This window comes from Rhinoderma darwinii, chromosome 1 (genome assembly GCF_050947455.1).
Source record: "Rhinoderma darwinii isolate aRhiDar2 chromosome 1, aRhiDar2.hap1, whole genome shotgun sequence".
Classification (NCBI taxonomy): Eukaryota; Metazoa; Chordata; class Amphibia; order Anura; family Rhinodermatidae; genus Rhinoderma; species Rhinoderma darwinii.
The window spans coordinates 204033318-204060629 of NC_134687.1; the positions used below are offsets into that span (position 1 = coordinate 204033318).

Genomic DNA, 27312 nt, shown 5'->3' on the forward strand with positions numbered 1-27312 from the left:
AAGCCACAAAAGGACATTTCTAAAGAAGCTGGCTGCTCACAGAGTGCTGTATCTAAGCATATTAATGGGAAGTTGAGAGGAAAGAAAAAGTGTGGAAGAAAAAGGTGCACCAGCAACTGGGATTACCGCAGTCTTGAGAAGATTGTCACGAAAAGGCCATTCAAGAATCTGGGGGAAATTCACAAGGAGTGGACCGTAGCTGGAGTTAGTGCTTCAAGGGCCACCACACACAGACGTATCCAGGACATAGGCTACAACTGTCGCATTCCTTGAGACAATGACAGAAGCGTCTTACTTGGGCTAAGGAGAAAAAGGACTGGTCTGTTGCTCGGTGGTCCAAAGTCCTGTTTTCAGATGAAAGGCAATTTTGCATTTCATTTGGAAATCTCGGTCCCACAGTCTGGAGGAAGAGTGGAGAGGCGTAAATCCAAGTTGCTTGCAATCCAGTGTGAAGTTTCCACAGTCAGTGATGGTTTGGGGAGCCGTGTCATCTGCTGGTGTTGGTCCACTGTGTTATATTAAGTCCAGAGTCAGCGCAGCGTCTACCAGGATGTTTTAGAGCACTTCATGCTTCCCTCTGCTGACCAGCTTTATGGAGATGCTGATTTCATTTTCCAGCAGGACTTGGCACGTGCCCACACTGCCAAAAGTTTAATAACCACAGTACCACTGTGCTTGATTGACCAGCAAATTCCCTGACCTAAACCCTGTAGAGAATCTATGGAGTATTGTCAGGAGGAAGACGAGACACCCCAGACCCAACAATGCAGACGAGCTGAAGGCCGCTATCAAAGCAACCTGGGCTTCCATAACACCTCAGCAGTGCCACGGGCTGATCGCCTCCTTGCCACGCCGCATTGATGCAGTAATTGTCCTCAATTCAGAATAACGAACATATAGTCACGTGGCCACATTCTCCGTGGGTGAACGCTGTACAAGCATCTGTGTATGCCCAAGGAAGGGTTGAGGCTCTTGTTAGGAGTCTTCTACACAGCAACAGTCCAGGTCCTCAGGAAAAAACACCCACTGAAGGAGGCCAGGCAAACAACTGCCTGTGTCTTTTATACTACGGCTGGCCATAGACATATGATAGCTGCATGCCCATTCAGCTAGGCAAAGTATCCATGCTATTAAAATAAATAAAAATAAAATTGGATACAGAGATAAGCAGCTGACAGACTATTTTGGTGGTGGAAACAAAGAATTCGTCAGGCTGTTCCATACACATAAGATTGTTGTGGATCCCATCAAAATCAGCAGGATACTTTCCAAAAATCTTCCGCAAATGGCCAAGAAGACAAATAAGGAAAAAAAATAAAAATAATTCTTTATATTACTAACAAATTTGAACATTTTAAGATTTTGTTAAGATCCCATCCAGCCCTTTTTATTAGTGAGAAAGCATCTGGTAGATGGTACATTTTTCTTTGTTTTATTATATGACCACTTTCACTCACCACCCGATTTTAACTGCTATAAAACCTGTAGGATTGTCATGATCTGACAGCCAATGGAACAGTCACTTGCCAAACAATGTCAGACTATTTAAAAATAAATAAATAAATACACACACACAAGAAAAAAAAAACGTTCCCTAAAGGCCATTTTAAAATGGGCAATTATCGGGCAGACATGCGTTCATAGAACGCTCGTTGCCGATAATTACCCTGTGTAAACTGTGCAGCGATCAGCAGATGAACGAGCAAACGCTCGTTCATCGGGTGATCGTATAGTTTTAAAAAACTGAATTATTATAGTAGTCGGCAGCACGTCTCCATGCACGGACGACACGATAATAATGTATGGGGACGAGCGATCGGAGTAATGACACTTCATCCCTATACATAGCTCCTTGTGACAGGAGCAAACGAGCGCCGAGCAACGAGCTGTCTCGTTGATCAGGGCTCGTTGCAGCGGTCAAAATTAGCCGGTGTAATCGGGCCTTAAATCAGAGCTAGATATATTCGCAGGTAGCTAATGTACTTATACACCTGTACATTTTTTACTTTGTGGGTTGTGTTCTATTGTTGCCTACGTATAATCCCACAACAGGGTCACCAAATGGAGTCTTATAGCTTGTCCACACGGAAGGGAATTGCTGCAGATCATATTTCTGCAGCAATTCCGCAGAAACCAGCAAACAAGCAGGATTTCCACTGCGGTAAAACCACACCGTTTCCTGCGATTTCTACTCCAGAAAACGGTGCGGATTTTGCTGCGTTGTTCTAAATGTTGGGATATGATGACATCTCCTCTGAAAAACACAGCAATTCAGTCCACTTTCCACAGCAGGAATTGACATGCTGCGGTACGAAAAATATGCACCACAGGTCAATTTCTGGTCGGAAATTTTATGCAGAGTGTGGATGAGATTATTTTTTTTTAGTTTTTTTTTAAATGTAATTTATTAGAAACTGCTACAATAGGGATCATTACTGAAGTCAAATGAAGCACAGCAACTGCTCAATGCCTCTAAAGGAAATCAAATGGAGCAGTAACAGGACCTCTCTTCTTAACCTCTTTAAATGTCCAATGTAATAAAATGTCATCCAGTAGTCCGGACACAGTAGCCCAATGAAATTATTTTTGAGACTGTTCTACTGCAGACTGCCCCTGGCAAGCTATTGTTGACTGAGCCGACGTTTCTGGCAAACAACATCGGAAAATAATACTACATTCCTCACGGTTTTAATATTGACTCATGTGTATAAAACTTCTGCCAAACCGGGTTTCCAAAATTGTAAAAAAAAAAAAAGAAGAAAAAAAGAATAAGAATGTAAATAATGAGGTATATGCAACACACGAACAAAAAAACAAAAAAAACGAAGAAAACTGCCAACTACAGGCCACAGAGACAGGGGGGCGAAGGGGGGGGGGGGGGAGAACAGTTCTTAAAGAAAACGGTTACTTTAATAAGACATTCACATAACGGCTGCTATAAGACAATTATACAGGCAACATTTTGTCAACAGAAATTTTAGTGCTCAAACTTTGTAATAGTAGTCAAATCCTGTGAGTAAGAGATGATCTCCGCGACCAGAGATAAGAGGAAACACAGATTTGTTTTCAATGCGGAGTCTGTCTGTGAGTCCAAAGCGAAAAGAATAAGCTATGGGCATAGGTAGCAATCTTTATAGCTGCTGACGTGGACCTGACAGTGTGTAGATCCATTCCACATATTGACCTTTTGACCACGGATTATTATTATTTGCTTCAAAAGGGACTTCCCATCAGAGACATTTATGACATATCCACAGGATATGTCATAAATGCGATAGATGCGGGTTCCACCTCTGGGACCCGCACCTATCTCTAGAAGGGGGCCCCTTAAACCCCGTTTTACCTTTTTCTGCTCCCTCTGCCTCCCCGGCCACTTTTTGATTATATGGTCAGGAGTTACACTTGTTTCCATAACTCCCATAGTAGTGAATGGAAATTATGGAAGCAGCGTAGCATGCGAGCTACGCGGTTTCCGTAACTACCATTCAGTTCTATGGGACTTAAGAGAACAGCGAAAATGCTGTTTCCTAAGTCAAGGTCGGAATTCACCTGCTTCTGCCGCAACATAGAGTGGCAGAATGGGGCCCCGTTCCGGAGATAGGTGCGGGTCCTAGAGATTGGACCCGCCTCTATCTGACATTTATGACATATCCTGTGGATGTCAAATGTCTCACCTCATGGGAACTGCCAATGTACCCACCCGATCAGCGACAAAAGCACGGCTGTTATACACAGCTTGGCTCCTGCCCCATTTTCCGCAATCAAAGTGCGCTCCGATTCCCAAAGTTTAACCCATTAGATACCGCTGTCAATAGCGACAGCGGCATCTAATGTGTTTGACAGAGGGAGGAAGATCCCTCTGTCACGCCATCAGCGTCAGCACAAAAATTGCGGGGCGCCGTTGTGTTTCCATGGCAGCCAGGGGCCTAACAAATGCCCCCAGGTCTGCCTTCAGCAACTGCCCAGAGGCATGGCCTAATAGATTGCCTGTCAGATATTAAGTATACCAAAGCATTATATCTGCGATCCAAAGATCGCAAAGTAAAGTCCCCTAGTGGGACAAAGAAAAAAAAGAATTACAGTGAAAATAAAACAATTTTTTCCCACAAAAAGTGGTTTTACTTAGTAAAAGTGTCAAAAACACATACACTTATAAGGTATCGCCACGATTGTAACGACTCGAACAATACAATTAACACATTAATTAAACCACTGGATAAACGGCGTCCAAAAAAAGTGCGAAAGACCATGGAAAAAATTCTTTTTTTTCTCCCATTCCCCTGATAAAAAAATAAAAGTTAATCAATAAGTCCCATGTACCCCAAAATACTACCAATCAAAACTACACCTTGTCCCGCAAAAATCAAGCCCACATATGGCTACATCGACGGAAAAATAAAGAAGTTACGGCTCTTGGAATGCGGCGTTGCAAAAACAAGTAAATTTTTTCTAAAAGGGTTTTTATTGTGCAAACTTAGGAAAACATCAAAACCTTTACATATTTGGTATCCCCGTAATCGTGCCGACCGATAGAATAATGGTAACAGGTTATTTATGCTATATAGTAAACGGCGTAAATTTATAACGTGAAAATCAATGCTGGAATAGCTGCTAAATTTTCAATTCTCTCCTAAAATAAATAGAGTTAATCGATATATTATATGCACCCAAAAATGGTGCAATTGCAAAATACAAATCGTTCCGCAAAAAACAAGGCCTTAAACGGCTATGTCGACGGAATAAAAAAAAGTTACGACTGTTCGAAAGCGACCGTGAGAAAACAAAAAATAGTCCTTGGTCATTGATGCGCAAAATGGCCTAGTCATCAAGGGGTTAAGTACATGAAATCAGACAATAAAAACAACGAGTACAGTAAACATGAGCTTAATGAATGACACACTGGTACAGAAGGAGAGAGGACCCTGCCCACGTGGGCTTAAAATCTACATGGGAAGGACACAGTAGGTGAGGGTAGAAGCTGTTCATCCAGTAGAGTAGTGGGAGCATGGTTATTGCAGGTTGTAAGCTTTTCTGAAGAGGTGGGTTTTCCGATTGCTTTTGAAGGTTTGGATGGTGGGAGAGATTCTGATGTGTTGTGGTAGAGAGTTCAAGAGAATGGGGGATGCGCGGAAGAAATCTTAGGCCTCATGAACACGAACGTGCTTTTGCGACCGCAATTCCCCGAAAATCCACGGGAGAATTGCGGCCCCATTAATTTCTATGGGGCCATGCACACTACCGTATTTTTTACGGTCGGTGCATGGCCCGGAAGCTCGCACCGCAGAAAGAACGGACAGATCTTATTACGGCTGTGTTCTGCGGTCCGGGCTCATAGAAAATAACGGCCGCGGGCAGCCCACGGGCTGACAGTCCGCTGACAGCCGACCCGAAAATCACGGCCGTGCACATGGCTACGGTCGTGTGCATGAGGCCTTAGAGGGGATGATGTGAGGAGCAGATAAGAGGAGAGCAAAGCAGGTGGTCTTGTGAGTACCAGAGATTACATGAGGGGAGGTTTTGGGATATTAGGGCAGAAACGTATGGAGGGGACAATCTGTGGAAAGTGTTGTATGTCATTGCTAATATTTCGAACAGAGTTCGCTGAGCAGTAGGTAGCCAGTGTAGGGCTTGGCAGAGGGGAGAGGCAGAAGTGAAAGGGGAGAGATGGTTAAATCTGTAAATCTGATAGCAGTGTTGTGGTTGTATCAGAGGGGTGCAAGAGTGTTAGATGGGAGGCCACAGAGAACAATGTTGCAGTAGTCTAGGCTGGAAATAATGAGGGCATGTACTAGAATGTTTGTTGATGAAAACAGATACTGCACTTAACTGGTTGCCGACACATGACGAGAATGCTCGTCCTGAGCGGCGAGTACTTGGTGTGACAGCTGTCTGTGCGCACGACCGAGAGCGGGGCAACGGCTGTAATACACAGCCAAGGCCCCGCTCTGACAGCGGAGAGAAGAGAAACATCTTCTCTCCGCCGTTAACCCCTTGAATGCGGTGATCAAAGCTGATCGCAGCGTTCAAGGAGAGGGGACTGCACTTTGATTGCGTCACAGAAAATAACTGACGCGATCAAAGCCCACAACTCATATGGCCAGATAGCCCAGGGTCCATTGAAGGACCCCAGGGCTGTCTGACCATATTTCCTGTTGTTAGGACATACTGAGGTATGTCCTAACAACTGCCTGTGTACAATCAGTACACAGGCTAATGTACTGGCATATAGATCTATGCCAGTACATTAGTTACAAAATCAAAATTATAAATCCCTTTATGGGATAAAAAATTTTTTTAAATTAATGTAAAAAAACTTAATGATAAATAAATAAAAAGTAAAAAAAATACACAGAAACACACTTTTTTATAATAAATAAACTTTTTAAAATATAAGTCCCAAAACATGAAATAGACATATTTGGTATCGCCACGACCGTAACAACCTGTACAACAAATGTATAACATTATTTATGATGATCGGTGCATGGTGTAAAAAAAAATATTAAAACTGCTGCGGAACTGCTTTTTTTCTGCATTTTCACCAAAATAAAAATTTATAGAAATTAAACGATAATGTATTTGTACCAAAAAATGGTACCTACATAAAGTACAACTCGTCCCGCAAAAAACAAAGTCTCATACAACTACGTCGTACAAAAAATAAAAAAAAAAAGAGTTATGAGCGTCGGGATGCAAAGAGGGAAATGTAAAAAAATAGTTCTGTCCCCAAGGCCAAAATTGGCAGTGTCCTTAAGGGGTTAAAGAGGCTCTGTCACCACATTATAAATGCCCTATCTTCTACATAATGTGATCGGCACTGTAATGTAGATTACAGCAGTGTTTTTATTTAGAAAAACGATCAATTTTGACAGAGTTACGATCTATTTTAGATTTATGCTAATGACTTTCTTAATGGACAACTGGGCGTTTTTACTTTTTGACCAAGTGGGCGTTGTAAAGAGGAGTGTCATACACTTCTCTCCATTCATGTACTCAGCACATCGTGATCTTGCTAGATCATGATGTACAGTCACATACTCACAAATTAACGTTACTGAAGTGTCTTGAGAGTGAATAGACATCACACCCAGCCAGGACGCGACGTCTATTCACAATCCCGACACTTCGGTAACGTTTGTGTGAGACTTACTCACACAGTACATCGAGATCACGCTGTGATGTCATATACAGCGATATCACGCTTGTTGTCATTAGCTCCCACACAAACGTTACCAAAGTGTCGGGATTGTGAATAGACATCGCGTCCTGACGTGATGTCTATTCACTCTCAAGACACTTCAGTAACGTTAATGTGTGAGTATGTGACTGCACATCATGATCTATCAAGATCACTATGTGCTGAGTACATGAATGGAGACAACACCCACTTGGTCAAAAAGTAAAAACACGCCCAGTTGGGCATTAAGAAAGTCATTAGCATAAATTTAAAATAGGTCATAACTCCGTCAAAATTGATCGTTTTTCTAAATAAAAAACACTGCTGTAATCTACAATACAGCGCTGAGCACATTATGTAGAACATAGGGCACTTATAATATGGGGACAGAGCCTCTTTAAGCTTAACGTGGCCATACACATTAGATGAATGTTGTCCGAAACCGCCGGTTTCCAAATTCTCCCTCGACGGCAGATGTTAGAGAAGGATCAGGCTGTTGGATTTCAATATGCCCGATCCTTTTGTTTGTAAGATGTCAGGCAGCTTCCAACTTTCTTCTCCCTATTGAGAACACATGCACACTCGGATGAGCCAAGCATGCATGCGTATGGAGGGGATGGGAGTAACAGTATTCTAGACTAGTTTTAGGTGCACTAATCTCAAACCCCTTTTTCTCCTCTGCTTTGGTAGTGAACTGGATCAAATCAAGTATGTTACATCAACGTCTTAACTACTTTCAATCCTCCTCGCGGTAGGGCCTAATTCACAATACCAATTAACGCTGGTTGAGGAAGGAATTATGTGATCTTTTCCAGGTAAAACATATTTACTGTCTGGTTACAAGCAGAAATAAGAAGTTATATGCCCCTATCTAGTTAAAGTTGAATAAAAAAATAAAAATAAAAAAACAAAATACAGGAGGAAAGAATGAGATACTTGTACCCAAACAAACCGTGACTCAGCCTGGTTAATAACCATTACTTTTTGCTACAAGAAAGAAAAAGCCTTGTGCGCTCAACTGAAGAAAAATCTCGCCCACTTTACCTGAAATAGATAAACTAGAGCAGACCAAGGCAGGCAGGAAATCGGGGCAGCTAATACTCGCCTCTGCTGCCCACACTGGGAAAATTTTACATAGATAAAGAAATATGACAGTGTACTTTACGTTTTGTGTTGCTGGCTTTTTTTTTTGGCATGCTTATAAAGAACTTCCGCTGCATCAGTTCAGTTGCATAATATGTGAGGGAGGCCGAGAAATAGCCAGTTATTTTTATGCTGAAATGGTCACCAGTTAATTTGGCTTCAACAAATTATCACTTTATAACATGCTATCAATCTGGTACCGGAGATTAGATCTAGAAAAACAGCTACTGCACTTTATATGCTTATTGTGAAAAAGTGCTACCATTACAGATACAGTGGTCCCTCAAGTTACATTTACATATTAATTGGTTCCGGGGCGACGATTGTAAGTTGAAATTATTCTACTTGAATGATTAGTTGAGACCATAACTCTACGGAAAACTAGTAATTGGTTCCAAAGCCCCCAAAATGTCAACCACAGATAAGAAAAAAACGATGCTTTATTTGTATTAGTTATCTGCTAAATCAAGTTCTCACATATAAGTCAGAAATACTATAGCTGCTGGAAGGCGTAAATCACTTTCTACGATGAGGACAGGAGTTTCTTCAGAAACCTGAACAGGACACAATGCACCAGAAATATAACATGGAGTCGCCCTCATCTGGTGTCCAAAGGAGCAACTCATCAGGTAAAGTGCAGTACAGGACAAGTATTACTGTACCGTAGAGAGGCGCTACTAGACAGCCAATCAGGGCATGCACTACATTACAACAGGTGTTTAACCAGTAAAATCCCATTCTGATTGGCTGGATATTCCGGCCAATTACACGCACCTGGGATCCAGACATTTTGCGGCATTGTATGTTGAATGGAAAAAGACCATTGTATGTTGAAAATATTGTAACCTGGGGCCATTGTAACTTCAGGGACCAGTGTATTGATATAAGCTTCTCATCCATTTCAGATATGTTTGTATTATTTTTTTTTAAATACCCACAGATCTACCTCCTGGATCCTGATGTCTGGGAGGTTTTTTTTTTTCTTACAATGGAGACGTAACAAGAAACGGATTGTGGAAAACTGTAACCATCTGTGCACCATTTGCTCAAACACAGTTTAATGAGGAGCAGTAACATTTATCAGCGTGAAACTGGAATAGAAGTGCAACATGAGATTCCAATACAGAGGCAAATGACTGTAGGTTCTAATAATGACGGACCAGAATTTGTCGGAAATAGCATTTATACTCTATACAATTCGCTTTATGGTATAAATGAAACATTGCAGCAAAAACATAGGGTAAAAAGTAGTCTCAAAGCCATGCACACGAACATAAAAACGCCGTAATTACGGGCCCATAGACTTCTATTGGCCACGGGTACCTTCCCGTTTGCTTACGGGAAGGTGCCCGGGTCGTTGAAAAATATGGAACATGTCCTATTTCAGGCTGTAATTACGGCACGGGCAGGCCCATAGAAGTCTATGGGGTTCCCGTAAATACGGGTGGCTACGTGTGTGCACCCGTAATTACGAGAGCGTTGCTAGGCGACGTCAGGGGATAGTCACTGTCCAGGGTGCTGAAAGATTTAACTGATCGGCACTACCTCTTTCAGCACCCGGGACAGTGACTACCGCTGGAGTTAATAGTATTAAACGTTAACTTACCCAGAACTCCCTGTTTCTTCCAGGCTGCAGCGGTCACATGGACTGCCGCGTCATCCAGGGAGGTTGGACTGGATGTCAAAAGAGGGACGTGTCACCAAGACAACGGCCGGGGTACGTATGAACTTCTTTTACTTTCAATCGGTGCGGAAACGCTGCCTGAATGGGCTGCCCCTTCTCTCTATCCAGCACTGATAGAGAGAAGGGGCTGCCGATTAGAGCAGAGAAAACGGGTCCGTAAATACAGGTGGAATACGGGTCGAATACGTGTGACAAAGGACGTTCGTGTGCATGGGGCCTAAGCTAGGTTTATGTTTGAACTTCAGAAATGACAAATTCACAGATAGGGGAGTGCTGATGGTAGTTTTTATTCTCCTAGCTGTTACACAGGGAAGATTAACACTGAAGAAGTCAAGAAAAAATGGCTCTTTAAGACCTGACATCACCAAGGGTTAAAGTAACTGGTTACTCATACGCATCGCTCGCGCTCAGCTCAGGAATAGTACTGACATGAATAAAAACAGCGCCATTTTTTCCCGGCACATGTTTGAGCTGTGATACCTGCGGTTTCCTACAGCAGGCTATCACAGCTCAATACCCCGGGACAAATTGCGGTGGTCCCGCCTCGGCGATCGCTGCTGTTGGTTAGTCAGTGACTACTGACCAACAGCGGCAATCGCATACATCAATTCCTGCCCCAGACCCCACATCCTCCAGCATCTGCCCTGAACTTCTCTGTTGGCCTTCGAGAGTAGTTCAGAGCGGTTGTGTCACAAGAATTGTGCTGTAAAACGTGAAGAAAAAAAAAAAAACAAGTTAATTTTTTTCTGCTTCCCACCTCCTCCATCCACTTCCCACTCATGTCCTCCTCCTCCTTGTGTTCCCCTTGTCATACCTGTTTTTGTTCAGTGATCTATCACTGAGCACTTCTTAGTCTTCAGGGCCACATTTTTGTCCCTGTGGATTATACATTTTTTACTTTTTTTTTTTCTCTATAAAATACAAAAATAATAAAATAATTTGTAATTTTTTTTATTACAGTTAAAAACAAAAAGCTAGTTTAGAAAATTATCATCTATCTAGTTTAGTATTAGGGATGGTCAGTGTCAGGGAACTATCAAAAAGCGTAGTTAGTTTGGGTCAGTGAATTTAGCGTCACCGTAGTTAGTTTTAGCGTTAGGGATCCATCACTGTAGTTCGGTTTAGGGTCAGGGAAGCTTGGAATAATCTAGTTAGGGTTAGTGTCAGGCACTATTCACCATAGTTAGGTTTAGCGTCAGGGAAGCTCGGAATAATCTAGTTAGGTTTAGTGTCAGGGAATCGTCGCCGTAGTTAGGCTTAGCATCAGGGAAGTTAAAAAAAATAATAATCTAGTTAAGTTTAGTGTTAGGAACCCTCACCCTAGTTAGTTTAAATGTAGGGAAGTCCACTAATTCTATTAAAAAAAAACAAAAAAACGTTTTAGGTAGTTTAGATAGCACCCTATTGCTTCTAGCTAGGGAATTATATTTTTATTTTGTTCTTTTCAAGTTATACACGTGTCTAAGCACACAATTTACACGTGTCACACATAAATAATGAAAGATGTCCCAAAGGTCATTTTCTGCCAAAGAGGCCTATGCATTTCTTGCCTCCGAAACAGACTCATCAGATGGCGAGACTTTTCTTTTTGTCAACCTCCTCATCTAGTGATGAAGAGGAGGGACCCGCTAGGAGACGTCCCAGGACCACCACCACAGTTGAAAACCCCGAGATAAATGACCCCGTCGCAGATGAAACCCCCGAGCGAAGTGACCCCATTTGGACCCCCACACCAGACAATTATGAGCCCCAAAAACCTGAGTACATGGGCAGCCCGGGGATCAAATTTAATACGGCAGGGCTCAGTGAGATTTTCAAGTTCTTTTTCACGGATTAATTTATAGAGCTTATGGTCTCCCAGACAAAATTATGTGCACAACAGTATATGACCAAGAACCCCACATCATTTTATGCCCAATCCCACAGGTGGACCCTTGTAGATCAGCAGAGTTGGGCAAGTTCTGGGGACTTCACTTGAACATGGGGCTTCTGAAAAAGCCATCCATTAGGACCTACTGGAGTACAGGCATCTTATACCATACCTGCTTGAGAAAGGCTCGTATTGAGCTGAAACGTTGCACCGTGGAATAAAAGGATCTTCACTTTGAATATTTGGTAGTGCTGTCTCCATTTCTTCTTTATCTTATACCATACCTCGATGTACCGAATGGCCATGTCCAAGATGTGTTATGAAGCAATACTTTGCTTCTTGCATTATGCGGATAATGAGCAGTGCCCACCCCAAGATGACCCCAGTTTTGACCATTTGTATAAATGGATGCCCCTTTAAGACCACTTCAGTGCCTGGTGTGCCCAAGCATACACCCCAGAGAAGTGTATTTCTGTTGATGAGTCCTTGGTACATTTTGAAGGGAGGCTTCAAATCCGCCAGTACCTGCTGAGTAAGAGGGCAAGGTATGGCGTGAAGATGTATTAGCTGTGCGAGAGTGCATCAGGGTATAACTACACATTTAGGGTATATGAAGGGAAAGACACCAGTAATCAGCCCCCAGAATGCCCCCCCCCTTACTGGGAGTTAACGCAAAACTTGTGTGGGATTTGGAGCACCCACTGCTGTACCAGGGTTACCACCTCTAACCGGATAATTTTTATACCAGCGTTCCACTCTTCGAGTCCTCGCTTCTAGAAGTACTGTGGCGTGCGGGACTGCTAGAAAAAAATCTGAGAGGCCGCTCCAAGACTCTGCTTGGGCAAACACTCAGAAAGAGTGGGAGCCGGGCACAATCCAGCAGCAACATATTGTGTGTCAGAGATATGTCCTTGTATTGACAACAATACATGGCCACACCAGTACCCATGTACCTGTACGAGGTACCAGTACAGAGACCCCCAAACAAGACTGCATCCTGGACTACAATAGGCACACGGGAGAGGTGAACTTGTCAGATCACGTCCCGAAGACCTACAGCGCCATTTGGAAATCGAGGGTGTGGTATAAGAAGCTGGCCGTGCACATCATACAGATGGCATTGTACAATGCGTACGTGCTACGTAGATGTGCAGGCCAGAGGGGAACTTTCCTGGAATTTCAAGAGGTGGTTACCAAAAACCTAATCTTTAGGGACCAGGAAGGGGGGGGCACCCACTACTTCTGGAAGCGAGGCTACGCTCATCGTACCAGGGCAACACTTTCCAGGAGAAGTCCCCCTAAACTGGCAAGAAGGGAAGGAATCAAAAGAGATGCAGAGTCTGCTCAAAGAGGGGGATAAGGAAGGACACAATATACCAATGTGACACATGTCCTGAAAAAACCAGGGCTCTGTGTAAAAGGGTTTTAAAATTAATCATACGTCTCTTGATTTTTAAATTTACCCCAGATTTATTTACCCTGACGCACTCTGCACAGCTTATCCCCCTCATCGTTCCCTTCTGAGCCCTGCCGAGTGCCCAGGCAGCAGATAGCAGCCACATGTAGGGTATTGCCGTACCCAGGAGAACCTACATTACAATTTATGGGGTGTATGTCTCCGGTGGCACAATATATCGGACACTGAAATGGCATATACGTATAGGAAACAGCAATTCTCACTATGCACCATCAGCTGTGCATTACCTTTTACACAATACCTGTGGGGTCAAAATGCTCTCTAGACGAATGCCCTAAGGGGTGTCGTTTTTAAAATGGGGTCACTTCTTGGGGGTTTCAACCGTACTGGTACCTAAGGGGCTTCTGCATACATGACGTAGCACCAGAAAAGCTCCAGTAGGCCAAATGGTGCGCCTTCCTTTCTCAGCCCTCCCATGGACCCACATGGCAGTTTATCACCACAACTGGGGTATTGCCGCACTCAGGAGAAATTGGGCAAGAAAATGGGGTATTATTTCTTGTGAAAATAAGACCATTTTGAGCAAAAACTACATATTATTGGAAAAAAAAAAAACTAAAAAAAAACCTCAATTCACATTCCAATTCAAATAAGTTCTGTGAAAAAACTGTGGGTCAAAATGGTGACAACACCCATAAATGAATTAATTGAGGGATGTAGTTTCCAAAATGGGGTCACTTCTGGTGGGTTTCCATTGCTTTGATACCTCTGGGGCTCTGCAAATGCGACATGGCACCCGAAAACCAATCCAGCAAAATCTGGACTGCAAATAACACATATCTCTCCTTCCCCTCTGAGCCCTCCCATGGGCCCAAACGGCAGTTTATCACCACAAATAGAATATTGCTGTACTCAGGGAAAATTGGGTAATAAAATGGGGTATTTTATTCCATGTGAAAAATAAGAAATTTTGAGCAAAAACATATTATTGGAAACATTTTTATTATTTTTAAATCACAGCCCAATTCAAATAAGTTCTGTAAAAAACTATGGGGTCAAAATGGTCACAACACCCATAAATAAATTCTTTAAGGGGTGTAGTTTCCAAAATGGGTTATTTTTGAATTTTTTTTTTCCCAATGTTTTGGCACCACAAGACCTCTTCCAACCTGGCATGGTGCTTAAAATGTATTATAATAAAAAAAAAAAGAGGCCCCAAAATACACTATGTGCTTCCTTGCGTCTAGTCCAGTAGCACAGTAGGCTATATGTGGGACATTTCTAAAAACCGCAGAATCTGGGCAATACACATATAGTGGTGTTTCTCTGGTAAAACCTTTTGTGTTACAGTAAAAAATGGATTAAAATTTATTTTCTGCAAAAATAATGAAATTTGAAAATTTCACCTCCACTTTGCTTTAATTCCTGTGAAATGCCTAAAGGGTTAAAAAAAACTTGAATACTTTGAGGGGTCTAGTTTTTAAAATGGGGTGATTTATGGGGGTTTCTGATACATAGGCCCCTCAAAGCCACTTTAGAACTGAACTGGTCCCTAAAAAAAAAAAAAAATTAAAAAAAGGCTTTTGAAATGTTCTTGAAGATATGAGAAATTGCTGTTTATGTTCTGAGCCTTGTAATGTCCAAGAAAAATAAAAATGTACAAAAAACTATGCAAACATAAAGTAGTCATATGGGAAATATTAATTAGTAACTATTTTGTGTGGTATAACCAGCTGCCTTACAAGCAAATGCATTTAAAGAGGCTCTGTCACCAGATTCTCAAATCCCTATCTCCTATTGCATGTGATCGGCGCTGCAATGTAGATAACAGTAACGTTTTTTTTTTTGTTTTTTTTAAACGTTCATTTTTGGCCAAGTTATGAGCTATTTTATATATATGCAAATGAGGTTTGAAATGGACAACTGGGCGTGTATTGTGTTTTTAACTGGGCGTGTTTACGTGTATGACGCTGACCAATCAGTGACCAGTCAGCATCATACACTCATCTCCATTCATTTACACAGCAGCGATCTGCAGCCACATACACAGAGATTAACGTTAATCAAGTGTCCTGATAATGAATACACATGATCATCCAGCCTGGACGTCATGTGTATTCAGAATCCTGACACTTCTGAATCGTTTCTTTGAGATTTCTAGCAAGGGAAACTAAATCTCGCGAGATTACGGAGGTAAACGAGATTTCGTTTCCTTTGCTGGAAATCTCACAGAAAAGATTCAGAAGTGTCAGGATTCTGAATACACATGACGTCCAGGCTAGATTTCATGTGTATTCATTATCAGGACACTTGATTAACGTTAATCTCTGTGTATGTGGCTGCACATCGCTGCTGTGTAAATAAATGTAGAGGAGTGTATGATGCTGACTGGTCACTGATTGGTCAGCGTCATACACGCAAACACGCCCAGTTAAAAACACAATACACGCCCAGTTGGACATAACGAAAAAAACACGCCCAGTTGTCCATTTCAAACCTCATTTGCATATATATAAAATAGCTCATAACTTGGCCAAAAATGAACGTTTAAAAAAACCCAAAAAAAAACGTTACTGTTATCTACATTGCAGCGCCGATCACATGCAACAGGAGATAGGGATTTGAGAATCTGGTGACAGAGCCTCTTTAAATTCTGAAAAATTTTAATTTTTCCAAATTTTCTCAATTTTGCTATTTTTCCCACAAAGAAACACTGAATATAAATCGACAACATTTTAGAACGAGCATAAAGCCCAATGTGTCACAAGAAAACAATCTCAGAATCGCTTGGATTAATAAAGTCATTCCAGAGTTATTACCACATAAAGTGACACATATCAGATTTGAAAAATGGGCTCTGAGCCTTAAGGCCCAAACTAGGCTGCGCCATTAAGGTGTTAAAACCACAGAACGCAAATCTCATTCACGTTCCTTTTAGAATGGTATATATACGCTGGTCAGCAGGGCAGCTTAGGGTTCGCTCACATCTGCGCTAGGGCTCCGTTCCATCTGAGCTTTCCGTCGGAACGGAGCCCTGACTGACACAAACCTTAGGTTCCCGGAGCCCTAGCGCAAATGTGAACGAAGCCTTACAGGTCTGTGCAGCCGCTTTCTGGTCAATGAACCGTGCTCTAGGTTGCTGCAGCGAGCAAATTCCTGCATTACCAAGTACCATTGTAAATTTCACATGTATTCCAGCTTTGAGACATAGAACATTTTGTTCTTTGTGAGAAAGGATGAATGTTAGCTGCCATCTAAGAACGTAGTAAGTAATGCTCGGATACAAAGAATATGCTGACACAACTAGAAGCAAAGACTGTTCTACACAAAAAATAGAACCAAGGCAGCAGCAAAACTCAAGAAACTTAACTTCCCAAAGAACAGAGCACTACTTCATTTTTACATGTTCCCCCGGGCAATGTCTGGAATGTATTTTCTGAATTCTTTTCTTAAAAAAGGGGTCACAGTCTCCTTTGTTTGCTACTCAACAATATCAATGTGTCTAGCAACTTACCTTTTCAATGTCTGCAAGAGACGACAGCGACTTGGTCTGTAGCACCTCAGGTGCTGTGAAGGCACGTAGGTCCTGATTCGAAACATTTTCATCTGTGAAGGTTATGCTTCCGGAGGGCAGCAGCAGCAGAGACCAGGGGGAGATAATAAAACTAAGACTTGCAGGATCCGCTACAACCAAAAGAAAAACAAAAATGTTAACAATTACTCTAAAACTGATGCAATCTAACCAAAAATCTACGATCCAATAATGCATGGGACAAAGAAATATCAATTAAAGAGGCTCGGTCACCACATTATAAGTGCCCTATCTCCTGCATAAGGAGATGGGCGCTATAATGTAGGTGACAGCAGTGCTTTTTATTTAGAAAAACGATCTATTTTCACCACTTTATAAGCGATTTTTAGCTTTATGGTAGTTTCGTAATGCCCAAGTGGGCGTGTTTTTACTTTAGAACAAGTGGGCGTTGTAGAGGAGTGTATGACGCTGACCAATCAGCGTCATACACTTCTCTCCATTCATTTACACTGCACTAGCGATATAGCTATATCGCTATGTGCAGCCACATACACACACTATCACATTACTGCAGTGTCCTGATAATGAATATACATTACCTCCAGCCAGGACGTCATGTGTATTCAGAATTCTGACACATCTGAATCTTTTCTGTGAGATTTCCAGCAAGGAAAATGTAATCTCGCGAGATTACGATGTAAACGAGATTACGTTTGCCTTGCTGAAAATCTCACAGAAAAGATGAGCAATTTTAGATTTATGCAAATTAGTTTCTTAATAGACAACTGGGCGTGTTTTTACTTTTTTACCAACTGGGCGTTGTACAGAGGAGTGTATGACGCGGACCAATCAGTGTCATACACTTCTCATTGTTCCAGCCCAGCTACTTTCACTGCACAATCACACTGTAACAATCACGCTGTGTAGTGAAAGAAGCTGGGCTGGAACAATGAGAAGTGTACGACGCTGATAGGTCAGCGTCATACACTCCTCTGTACAACGCCCACTTGGTCTAAAGTAAAACACGCCCACTTGGGCATTAAGAAACGAATTCGAATAAAGCTAAAAATTGCTCATAAAGTGGTAAAAACAGATTGTTTTTCTAAATAAAAAGCACTGCTGTCACCTACATTACAGCGCCGATCTCCTTATGTAGTAGATAGGGCACTTATAATGTGGTGGCAGAGTCTCTTTAAACTTTTAAAAATACAAAACACTACTAGTTTCTTTAGGGAAAAAAAACATGCGTAATGATACAGCTAGGATAAAAGGACTGGTTGTTGGCATCAGGAGGGAAGGGTAGGCCCACAGTCTTCCAGTACAGATCTTAAAGAGGCTCTGTCATTATAAATGGCCTATATTGTACATGATGTGATCGGCGCTGTAATGTAGATTACAGCAGTGTTTTTTTATTTCGAGTTCTGACCTACATTAACTTTATGCTAAGGAGTTTGTCAATGGACAACTGGGTGTGTTTTACTTTATGACCAAGTGGGCGTTGTACAGAGGAGTGTATGACGCTGACCAATCAGTGACCAATCAGCGCCATACACTTCTCTCCATTCATTTACTCTACAGATAGCGATATAGCTATACCGCTATGTGCAGCCACATAAACACACTATAACATTACTGCAGTGTCCTGACAATGAATAGACATTACCTCCAGCCAGGACGTGATGTGTATTCATTCTCCTGACCACTTCTGTAGTGTCTGTGTGAGACTATAGCACAGCACAGCAAGCTCTCACTATAAATGACAGTTTACAGCGAAATCTCGCGAGACTACGCCTGCTATGCTGTAACTCACAGAGAAGTGCAGAGAAGTGGTCAGGATTCTGAATACACATCCCGTCCTGGATGGAGGTAATGTATATTCATTGTCAGGACACTGCAGTAACGTTATAGTGTGTTTATGTGGCTGCACATAGCAATATAGCTATATCGCTATGTGCAGTGTAAATGAATGGAGAGAAGTGTATGATGCTGATTGGTCACTGATTGGTCAGCGTCATACACTTCTCTCCACAACGCCCACTTGGTCATATAGTAAAACACGCCCAGTTGTCCATTGAGAAACTCATTAGCATAAAGCTAATATAGGTCATAACTCCGTCAAAAATGATAGTTTTTCTAAATAAAAAACTCAGCTGTAATCTACATTACAGCGCCGATCACATCATGTACAATATAGGCCACTTATAATTTGGTGACAGAGCCTCTTTAAGCTGGCCATACACATGAGATAGCGATCACGTTTGAGCGACAGCAATTTTGCAGAGCTTCCATGTTTATTTGGATAGAGAGAGAGGTGAATAAACCACTGCCAGACACCTCCGGCAAGAGCTTATCTCCAGCAGGGACAAAAGATCCGGCATGTTAAAATCCAATGAACCCCTATAAACATTAGATTGTCGGACGATCCGTCAGAGATATTGCTGCAAGACACCACTGACAGCACTTATTCCCCCCCCGCCACCGAGGAACAAAGGATCAGGCTTTTAGAAATCCATCTTGCCCGATCCTTGTTTCACCCAATCAGCAGACACTGCGGGGACAGGTAAACCGGCCTCCATTCATATTAGATTATCAGCACGACCTGCCGAAAATTGTCTAATGTGTATGGCCAGTCAGGTACAATTAAGCACTACGTGTCTTGAAGAGGGCTGTCATTTCTCAGCTGGTGAAAGTAACTTATGGATGACTTATGCCATGTCCAATAGCAGGTTAGAAAATTTAAATCAAGACCGACGTTCACATTTAAAGGCTATATGAAGCAATTTTGCAAATGGACCTCATAAAATGTATCCTACAGTTTAGTATAGAATCTAGTTTTCCCTATTTCCCCATTTAGAGAACGGTTTATTTTAACCACTGACAAATATACATATTGCTCAGTTTTGTATGGGACTTGTACAATACACCACAGATGGGAACATACTACTACATACTTCCTATATTTTAGTAAACACAAAGCACATAAAGAAATAATTTAATCTAAACTCAGCCATGACTTAGCAAGTTTAAAATTATACTGTGTTTTGGGATGTGTGGTTTTGTTTTTCATCTTTAGTCAACCATAATGTACCACTATTTTTGTCAACTTCATGGTGAATATAAATAACTTTTGTCTTTATCTAATTGTCAACATGTCTGAAAGCTGGAAGTCATCTTCCTAGGAGAATTAGATTGTGTGTGTGTATATATAATTATATTATATACACATGAGTTTCAGACCAATGGAACTTAGTATTGAGAAACTTACATCAATAGGAAGAAAACCAAAAAGTCAGGCACCAATAGTAACTTTTCATCTGATTTTTGAGATTTATCTAACACTGGCATCAATGCCTTGTCAGAAATTGATCTGTGAAGCAACTAGCCAGGGGCCGGCCTTTGGGGTGTGCGACCTGTGCCATCGTACAGGGCGCATCACTCCAGCACACCTGCTGGAGTGATGAAGGGGGCGCTGCGCTGGCTTCCTTCCCCCGCTTGCGTTTGTGAAGCGTCCGGGCCCGGTGACTCTGCAGCTGCCTTTCCGCACCAGGGGGCTCCTTCTCTGCTCAGTGGCGTAAGCACCACTGCAGCAGCCATAGTGGCTGCTAGCAGCGCCACCAGGCAGGAGGGTGCCCATGCCGCCCACCAGGACGGGCACCCCCATGCCCGGTGGCGCCGTTAGCAACCGCTATAGCTGCTACAGTGTAGTAACGCTGCATTCAATAGTATCTGCGTCCTTCAGACGCAGATACCATTGAATCCTATGACAGATCAGGGAGGTATCTCCCTGCTCTGCCATTTACTAGTCTACAGGTCTATCAGGTGCAGGGACAGGATCCCTACGAAAACCAACGTGATGGCGTCATTGGATCACACCATCCTACCCAAGGATCCCGTTGTGGATCAGTGTTGTGGAGCAGCTCCGTTCGTCACGGGTACAGGGCCTAGGTGAGTACAATTATTTTGATTTGATTTGGGGGGCACAATCTACAGGGGGGCACTATGTGTTGCACCGAGGGGAGGGCAGACATACTGTTGGGGTGCCACTAAGAAGGCATTATACTGTGTGGGGGACACTAGGGGACATTATACTGCGTGGGGGACACTAAAGGTGGCATATTATACTGTGTGGGTTTACCATAAAGGGCATTACACTGTGTGGGAGCACTATAAAGGGCATTATACTGTGGGGGGCATTATACTTTCTTATGGGGCATTTTTTTATGATGGGGTGGGTGCCAAAAGAACATTTTGCACGGGGCGTCATCTATCCGAAGGCCGGCCCTGCAACTAGCCTACAGCGTGTGTATATATATATATATATATATATATATATATATATTTTTTTTTTTTTTTTTGTAAATTCTTTATTTAACGATTTTCAAACAAGGAGCATATTAATCAGGGGTGCAACAAGAAAAAAAAATGGGGGGGGGGGGGACGGGGACAAAAATAATAATAACATATGCCAAATAAAGGACACGCAGGACCAAGATATTACATCAATCAACGAACACAATTCGGCAATCAGCATAAAAGAAAGGGAAAGGAGGGGAAAGTAAAGAAGAGAAGAAAAGAGAAAAAAATAATAAAAAATGAGGGTGGGGATATTGTGGGCAGATGATCTACATCACAACTCAGAATGTCTTAAATCTCTGTTCAGATGGCCATGATGGTCCTATATTCTGGGGTGTCTTGATAGACAATCCAGTGACACCATGTTTTGGAGAAAATGTCATGTTGATCAGTCAAAAGTGAGGTCCTCCATGCGTTTAATTTCCTCTATCTTAAGAAACCAGAGTCGGAGATAGGGGGGTTCCTTGCTCTTCCATAAAACAGGTATACAAGCTCGTGCACAGAAGAGACCTTTTGCATGATGGCAAAGGAATGTCGCGGAGATGGAGCAGGAAGAAGGCCGGATTAAAATGTATGATGTGATCAGAAAAAGAGAAGGTTATTCTCCACACCTCTTGCCTGAAATGGGACAACACTGGACAATCCCAAACAGTATGGAGAAGGGTCCCTTCAGCAGACCCGCATCGCCAACAACGCGATGAGACATTAGGGAACATGACATGAAGTCTAGACGGAAGATAATACCATCGAGATAAAAGTTTACATCCTGCTTATTGGAAACGACTAGATATTGACGACCCATGCATTAGATCATATATTCTTGTTAATTGGAAGTCAGAAAAGGACATTCAAATCCTGCTCCCATTTGCCCACAAAGGGAGGCGGAGGCCACGTCAGAGGGGACCCAAACATGGCATAAATAGCGGACAGGGCATGCCGTACCGGACCTTTTGCAGTGCAGAGGGTTTCTACAGGGTATATTTTAAAGAAGGTTTACCAAGTGGTCTGTCAAAATGTATTCATTTTGACAGTCAATATCTCATACCTAAAACTTTTTGGTATGGCTATATACATCAAATAAAAGTCAACTGAACCTGCCAATTTCGGCAGGTTTTGCCAATGACGGGAAAGATGATGGGAGAAATTGGCCATCTTGGATTTCAACATGTCCAACCCTTTGTTACTGTGGGAAAAAAAGCCACTGCCAGAGACGTCTGGCAGCAGCCTAATCCCCACTCAGACGAACGTGCATGTTTATGGCGAAGCCAGGTGAGATATCTGTGGGCCGAACACACAGCTATTGCTTGTGTATGTCCAGCTTAAGCCACGGTTGATCTGATGAGGTTGTTTGCTGTTAAGTAAAGAACCAGAAACAGAATTCCCATACTGTTGGGAATAGGGTGCAAGTAAAAAAAAAAAAGTTATGATAAACTTATACATCTCTCACACCTTCAAAAACTTGCCAACACGTAATAAAAGTACGGTAATTATAGGTGGAAAAAAAAACTGTTTACATTATTCTGACTTATTAATATAAATTTTATTGCATGTAAAATGTCCGGAGCAGGAGATCAGCGGCAAAGTGATAGGCATGTCATGAATCATATCTGCAAGCTTGTGAGTCCAATACTCACACATTCGACATCTATAGAACCCTCTCAAGTTACACTATTAACATATTGTTTCATAAAAGCAAGGCTTTAATAACAGACTTGACCTGAAAAACCTGTTGAACTAAATCTAATACATGGAACGGAGCATAATAAAACACGAAACGCTAATCATATCTATTGGCAAGAAGGATATAAACAATTATATGTTTTTACAATTGTTATAGGGTTGCATATGTTCATTTACTTCCAGTGTAAAAAAAAAAAAAAAAAAAAACATATACTGCACAGCATATGTTTTTTTGTGGAACCCAGTCGAATTGAAAAGCATAGTTAACAACGCGTTTCAATACAACTAAAAAAATAACTTTGACATACATTTGAATAATTGTAGTGTATGGGAGCACTTCCGAACATATACGTATAATGTAAAGCCCAATTCGTTTTCAATGTACTGGCGTAGCAGAGTTAGGTCAGATAGTCACCGTGGTAAAGGCCAAGACATTCTGGACTGACCGTTTTTCACGTTGGAAACTTGTCATACTACTTGGAGGAGATGTACATAGCAAGAAACTTTTCTCCTACTTTACATCAACACACAAAAATCTTGATGATCCACATCCCAGCGCCAAGAGACATACTACATGCTCTCACATTTATAAGTTACTGCTCAGTCACAAGAAATAGCAAACAACGGATTGTCTAATCTGTATAGGAATATTTCTCGGCGGTCAGAAGAGTATACATTTTTTATGGATATAAGAAAGGTAATAAAAAAAATATGGCACCTCTTTCCACCCGTAGAAAACGAAAAAAGGGTTGCAATTCTCTCCTTTAAACTATGTGGTGCTTGTAAAGAACGCGAGGCATATTGTGCAGGTACGTGGAGAATAAATCCAAACTGAGATTATGCGCCTCTTCTCTAAAGGCTAAATTGGTTAATCTATAGGTAACGCCCTTACACCAATGTTTCCTTATTGGTTCTAGGTGTACAGAAATGGACCGCACGCTTGATCTGTTTGGACTACTCTACTCGAGAGCCTACCTATTTAACATAATACTACTGTACCTGGCATTAGCTTCAACCTTTTTATAGCAGCAGCATCACCTGCAAACCAACTTTGTTGAATATAGATAAGGGAGCTAACCCCTTCGGGACTGAGCCATTTTTTGATATTTCATTTTAATTTTTCACTCCCCGCATTCCAAAAGCCATAACTTGTTTTATTTTTCCGTCAATAGAGTGGCGTGAGGGATTATTTTTTGCTGGAGGAGTCGTAGTTTATTTATTTGGTACCATTTAAAGTTCCATATAATGTACTGGTAAACTGAAAAAACGCTTTCACCGTGCTCAAAAAACGACAACTTATCTTTATTCTAAAAACACAAAAAATGGCCATACTCACAAATTGGGCAGGTATAATCCCAATAGGACACAGCCAGGTCAAAAATGCCGCTGAAGGAAAGTGCACAGGTGTGTTTAAATAATAATAGCCACTCCCACTAGCCTTGAGGGGAGTGGCGTGTGGTGCATGGGATATGTAGTAAAAAGTAAATGAATAGTGTATAATGTGCAAGTGGTAATAATATGTGTGAAATATAGGGGGCAGTACTGAGTATAGTGAGTGGTGAATAAAGTGTAAAATATAGGGGGCAGTACTAAAAGGGTCAGGAACGTGAGTGATGCATGAAGTGTGGGTGCAGTGCGTAAAACATGGAGGGCAAATGCGTAAATCATGAGGCACAGCCTATATAGCCTGGTAGCAGCCAATTTGTAACGCCATGATAGTACATAGAGCGGGCTGCCCTGCTTGCTATGCCAGACCGCAACACACCATGCTCTCCCAGCATTGAAGACCCGGCTGTGTCCAAAAAGTAGTAAATATTATACAAGTAAACATGGAAAATACATGGGGTATTGGCAGTATATACTACTGTACCTGGCATTAGCTTCAACCTTTTTATAGCAGCAGCATCACCTGCAAACCATCTTTGTTGAATATAGATCAGGGAGCTAACCCCTTCGGGACGGAGCCATTTTTTGATTTTACGTTTTTCACTCCCCGCATTCCAAAAGCCATAACTTTTTTTATTTTTCCGTCAATAGAGTGGCGTGAGGGATTATTTTTTGCGGGAGGAGTTGTAGTTTATTTATTTGGTACCATTTAAAGTTCCATATAATATACTGGTAAACTGAAAAAAAGCTTTCACCGTGCGCAAAAAACGACAACTTATCTTTATTCTGTGGCTCAATACTATTACGGTGATACCAAAATGTATGTTTTATTATATTTTACTACTTTTAACTGATTAGCCGATTGACCGCAGCATTTGAGGGGTTGAACAGCCAGGAACAGTGCGATCGCTGCTCCTGGCAGTTCGTCCGTCCCGGGTGTCGGCTGTAAAACACAGCCGACACCCGCAGAACATGGAGCACGCTCAACGTGTGAGCCGAACATCACCCCCCGCACCCGGACGTAATAGCAGGTTTGGGTGCGCAAAGGGGTTAAAAGGAAGATTTTTGTTTATTTTGTACAAATAAACTTGTTTTTTTGTTTGGTTTTTAACTGTAATTTTTATAAAAGGATTTCAACTTCCAAAATTGAGCACATCTAAAATGATATAAAATAAAAAGTTGCTAAATTTACACCAGAAACAGATCAAAGCGAATAATCACATCAAGAATGCACCGCATTCCGCATAACATCTTGTAATAAAAGATATCCAGACCAAACCATGTGTAATAAAAGCACAAAAGAAAAAGGGAAAAAAAGTAAAAAGAAAAAAAACCAAAAAGACAAGAGGAAAAACATAGCGATGGTAAGACCAGGTTAAACCTATAAATCCTGAAACGCCACATCACTCTCGTAGGGTCCTAAGCAATCTAATCTCTTGAGGGGTGTACTTGATAACTCAAGCATGTGACACAATTCTTATTAATTTTTAAAGGAAGTGGTATAGGGAGGAGTGTGAACCAGGGATTGTGTAGGGCAGGGGTCTCAAACTCAGCCGGGTAAGTGGACCACATATATAAAAAAAAATGGGAAGTTGACGGGCCGCAGTACAGTCAAATTTGATACAATACAAAATTATTGTTAATCAATTAGTTATTTGAACTACTATAACAATATTACATTACTATAATAATAGCGCTAGGTTTAAAATTTGAGAGAATTCTCCACGTTTTCCAGTTTAAGTGTCACTAAATGCAGTCCGGCGGCTCAGTTGGCAGCGTTTGGCAGACACACGTCAAGATTATGCTTGAGAAAAGTCCTGCTGGACTGAAACGTCGCACGGGTGATTAAAAAGCTGACATATTTTGGAAGTGCTGTCTCCTCGTCTATTTTGTCTACACGTCAAGATTAGGCAGCCCCTTTTTAGATCGTGCCACTAGCCACAGAGCCCTCCGCAGATCGTGCCACAGAGCTCTCCGCAGATCGTGCCACAGAGCCCTCCGCAGATGCTGCCACAGAGCCCTCCGCAGATGCTGCCACAGAGCCCTCCGCAGATGCTGCCACAGAGCCCTCCGCAGATGCTGCCACAGAGGCCTCCGCAGATGCTGCCACAGAGCCCTCCGCAGATGCTGCCACAGAGCCCTCCGCAGATGCTGCCACAGAGCCCTCCGCAGATGCTGCCACAGAGCCCTCCGCAGATGCTGCCACAGAGCCCTCCGCAGATGCTGCCACAGAGCCCTCCGCAGATGCTGCCACAGAGCCCTCCGCAGATGCAGCCACAGAGCCCTCCGCAGATGCAGCCACAGTGCCCTCCGCAGATGCAGCCACAGTGCCCTCCGCAGATGCAGCCACAGTGCCCTCCGCAGATGCAGCCACAGTGCCCTCCGCAGATGCAGCCACAGTGCCCTCCGCAGATGCAGCCACAGTGCCCTCCGCAGATGCAGCCACAGTGCCCTCCGCAGATGCTGCCACAGTGCCCTCCGCAGATGCTGCCACAGTGCCCTCCGCAGATGCTGCCACAGAGCCCTCCGCAGATGCAGCCACAGTGCCCTCCGCAGATGCAGCCACAGTGCCCTCCGCAGATGCAGCCACAGTGCCCTCCGCAGATGCAGCCACAGTGCCCTCCGCAGATGCAGCCACAGTGCCCTCCGCAGATGCAGCCACAGTGCCCTCCGCAGATGCAGCCACAGTGCCCTCCGCAGATGCAGCCACAGTGCCCTCCGCAGATGCAGCCACAGTGCCCTCCGCAGATGCAGCCACAGTGCCCTCCGCAGATGCAGCCACAGTGCCCTCCGCAGATGCAGCCACAGTGCCCTCCGCAGATGCAGCCACAGTGCCCTCCGCAGATGCTGCCACAGTGCCCTCCGCAGATGCTGCCACAGTGCCCTCCGCAGATGCTGCCACAGTGCCCTCCGCAGATGCTGCCACAGTGCCCTCCGCAGATGCTGCCACAGTGCCCTCCGCAGATGCTGCCACAGTGCCCTCCGCAGATGCTGCCACAGTGCCCTCCGCAGATGCTGCCACAGTGCCCTCCGCAGATGCTGCCACAGTGCCCTCCGCAGATGCTGCCAC

The 27312-nt window shown here is 42.8% G+C and overlaps 1 protein-coding gene and 1 long non-coding RNA gene across 6 annotated transcripts in view; one reads left to right on the forward strand and one right to left on the reverse strand.

Moving 5' to 3' along the window:
* Window positions 1-12083, forward strand: part of LOC142759083 (uncharacterized) — a 56478-nt gene extending 44395 nt beyond the window's left edge. Inside the window, exons 2-3 of the long non-coding RNA XR_012883058.1 lie at window positions 9950-10037; window positions 11931-12083. This is a non-coding gene — a long non-coding RNA (uncharacterized LOC142759083). The remainder of the gene's footprint in view (window positions 1-9949; window positions 10038-11930) is intronic.
* The window catches only part of PTPN13 (protein tyrosine phosphatase non-receptor type 13), a 246646-nt gene that overhangs the window by 134311 nt on the left and 85023 nt on the right, over window positions 1-27312 (reverse strand). For all 5 annotated transcript variants that reach the window (XM_075860899.1, XM_075860908.1, XM_075860892.1 and 2 more), the window contains one exon: window positions 16806-16975. In XM_075860899.1, coding sequence (XP_075717014.1) covers window positions 16806-16975 — 170 coding nt within the window. The remainder of the gene's footprint in view (window positions 1-16805; window positions 16976-27312) is intronic.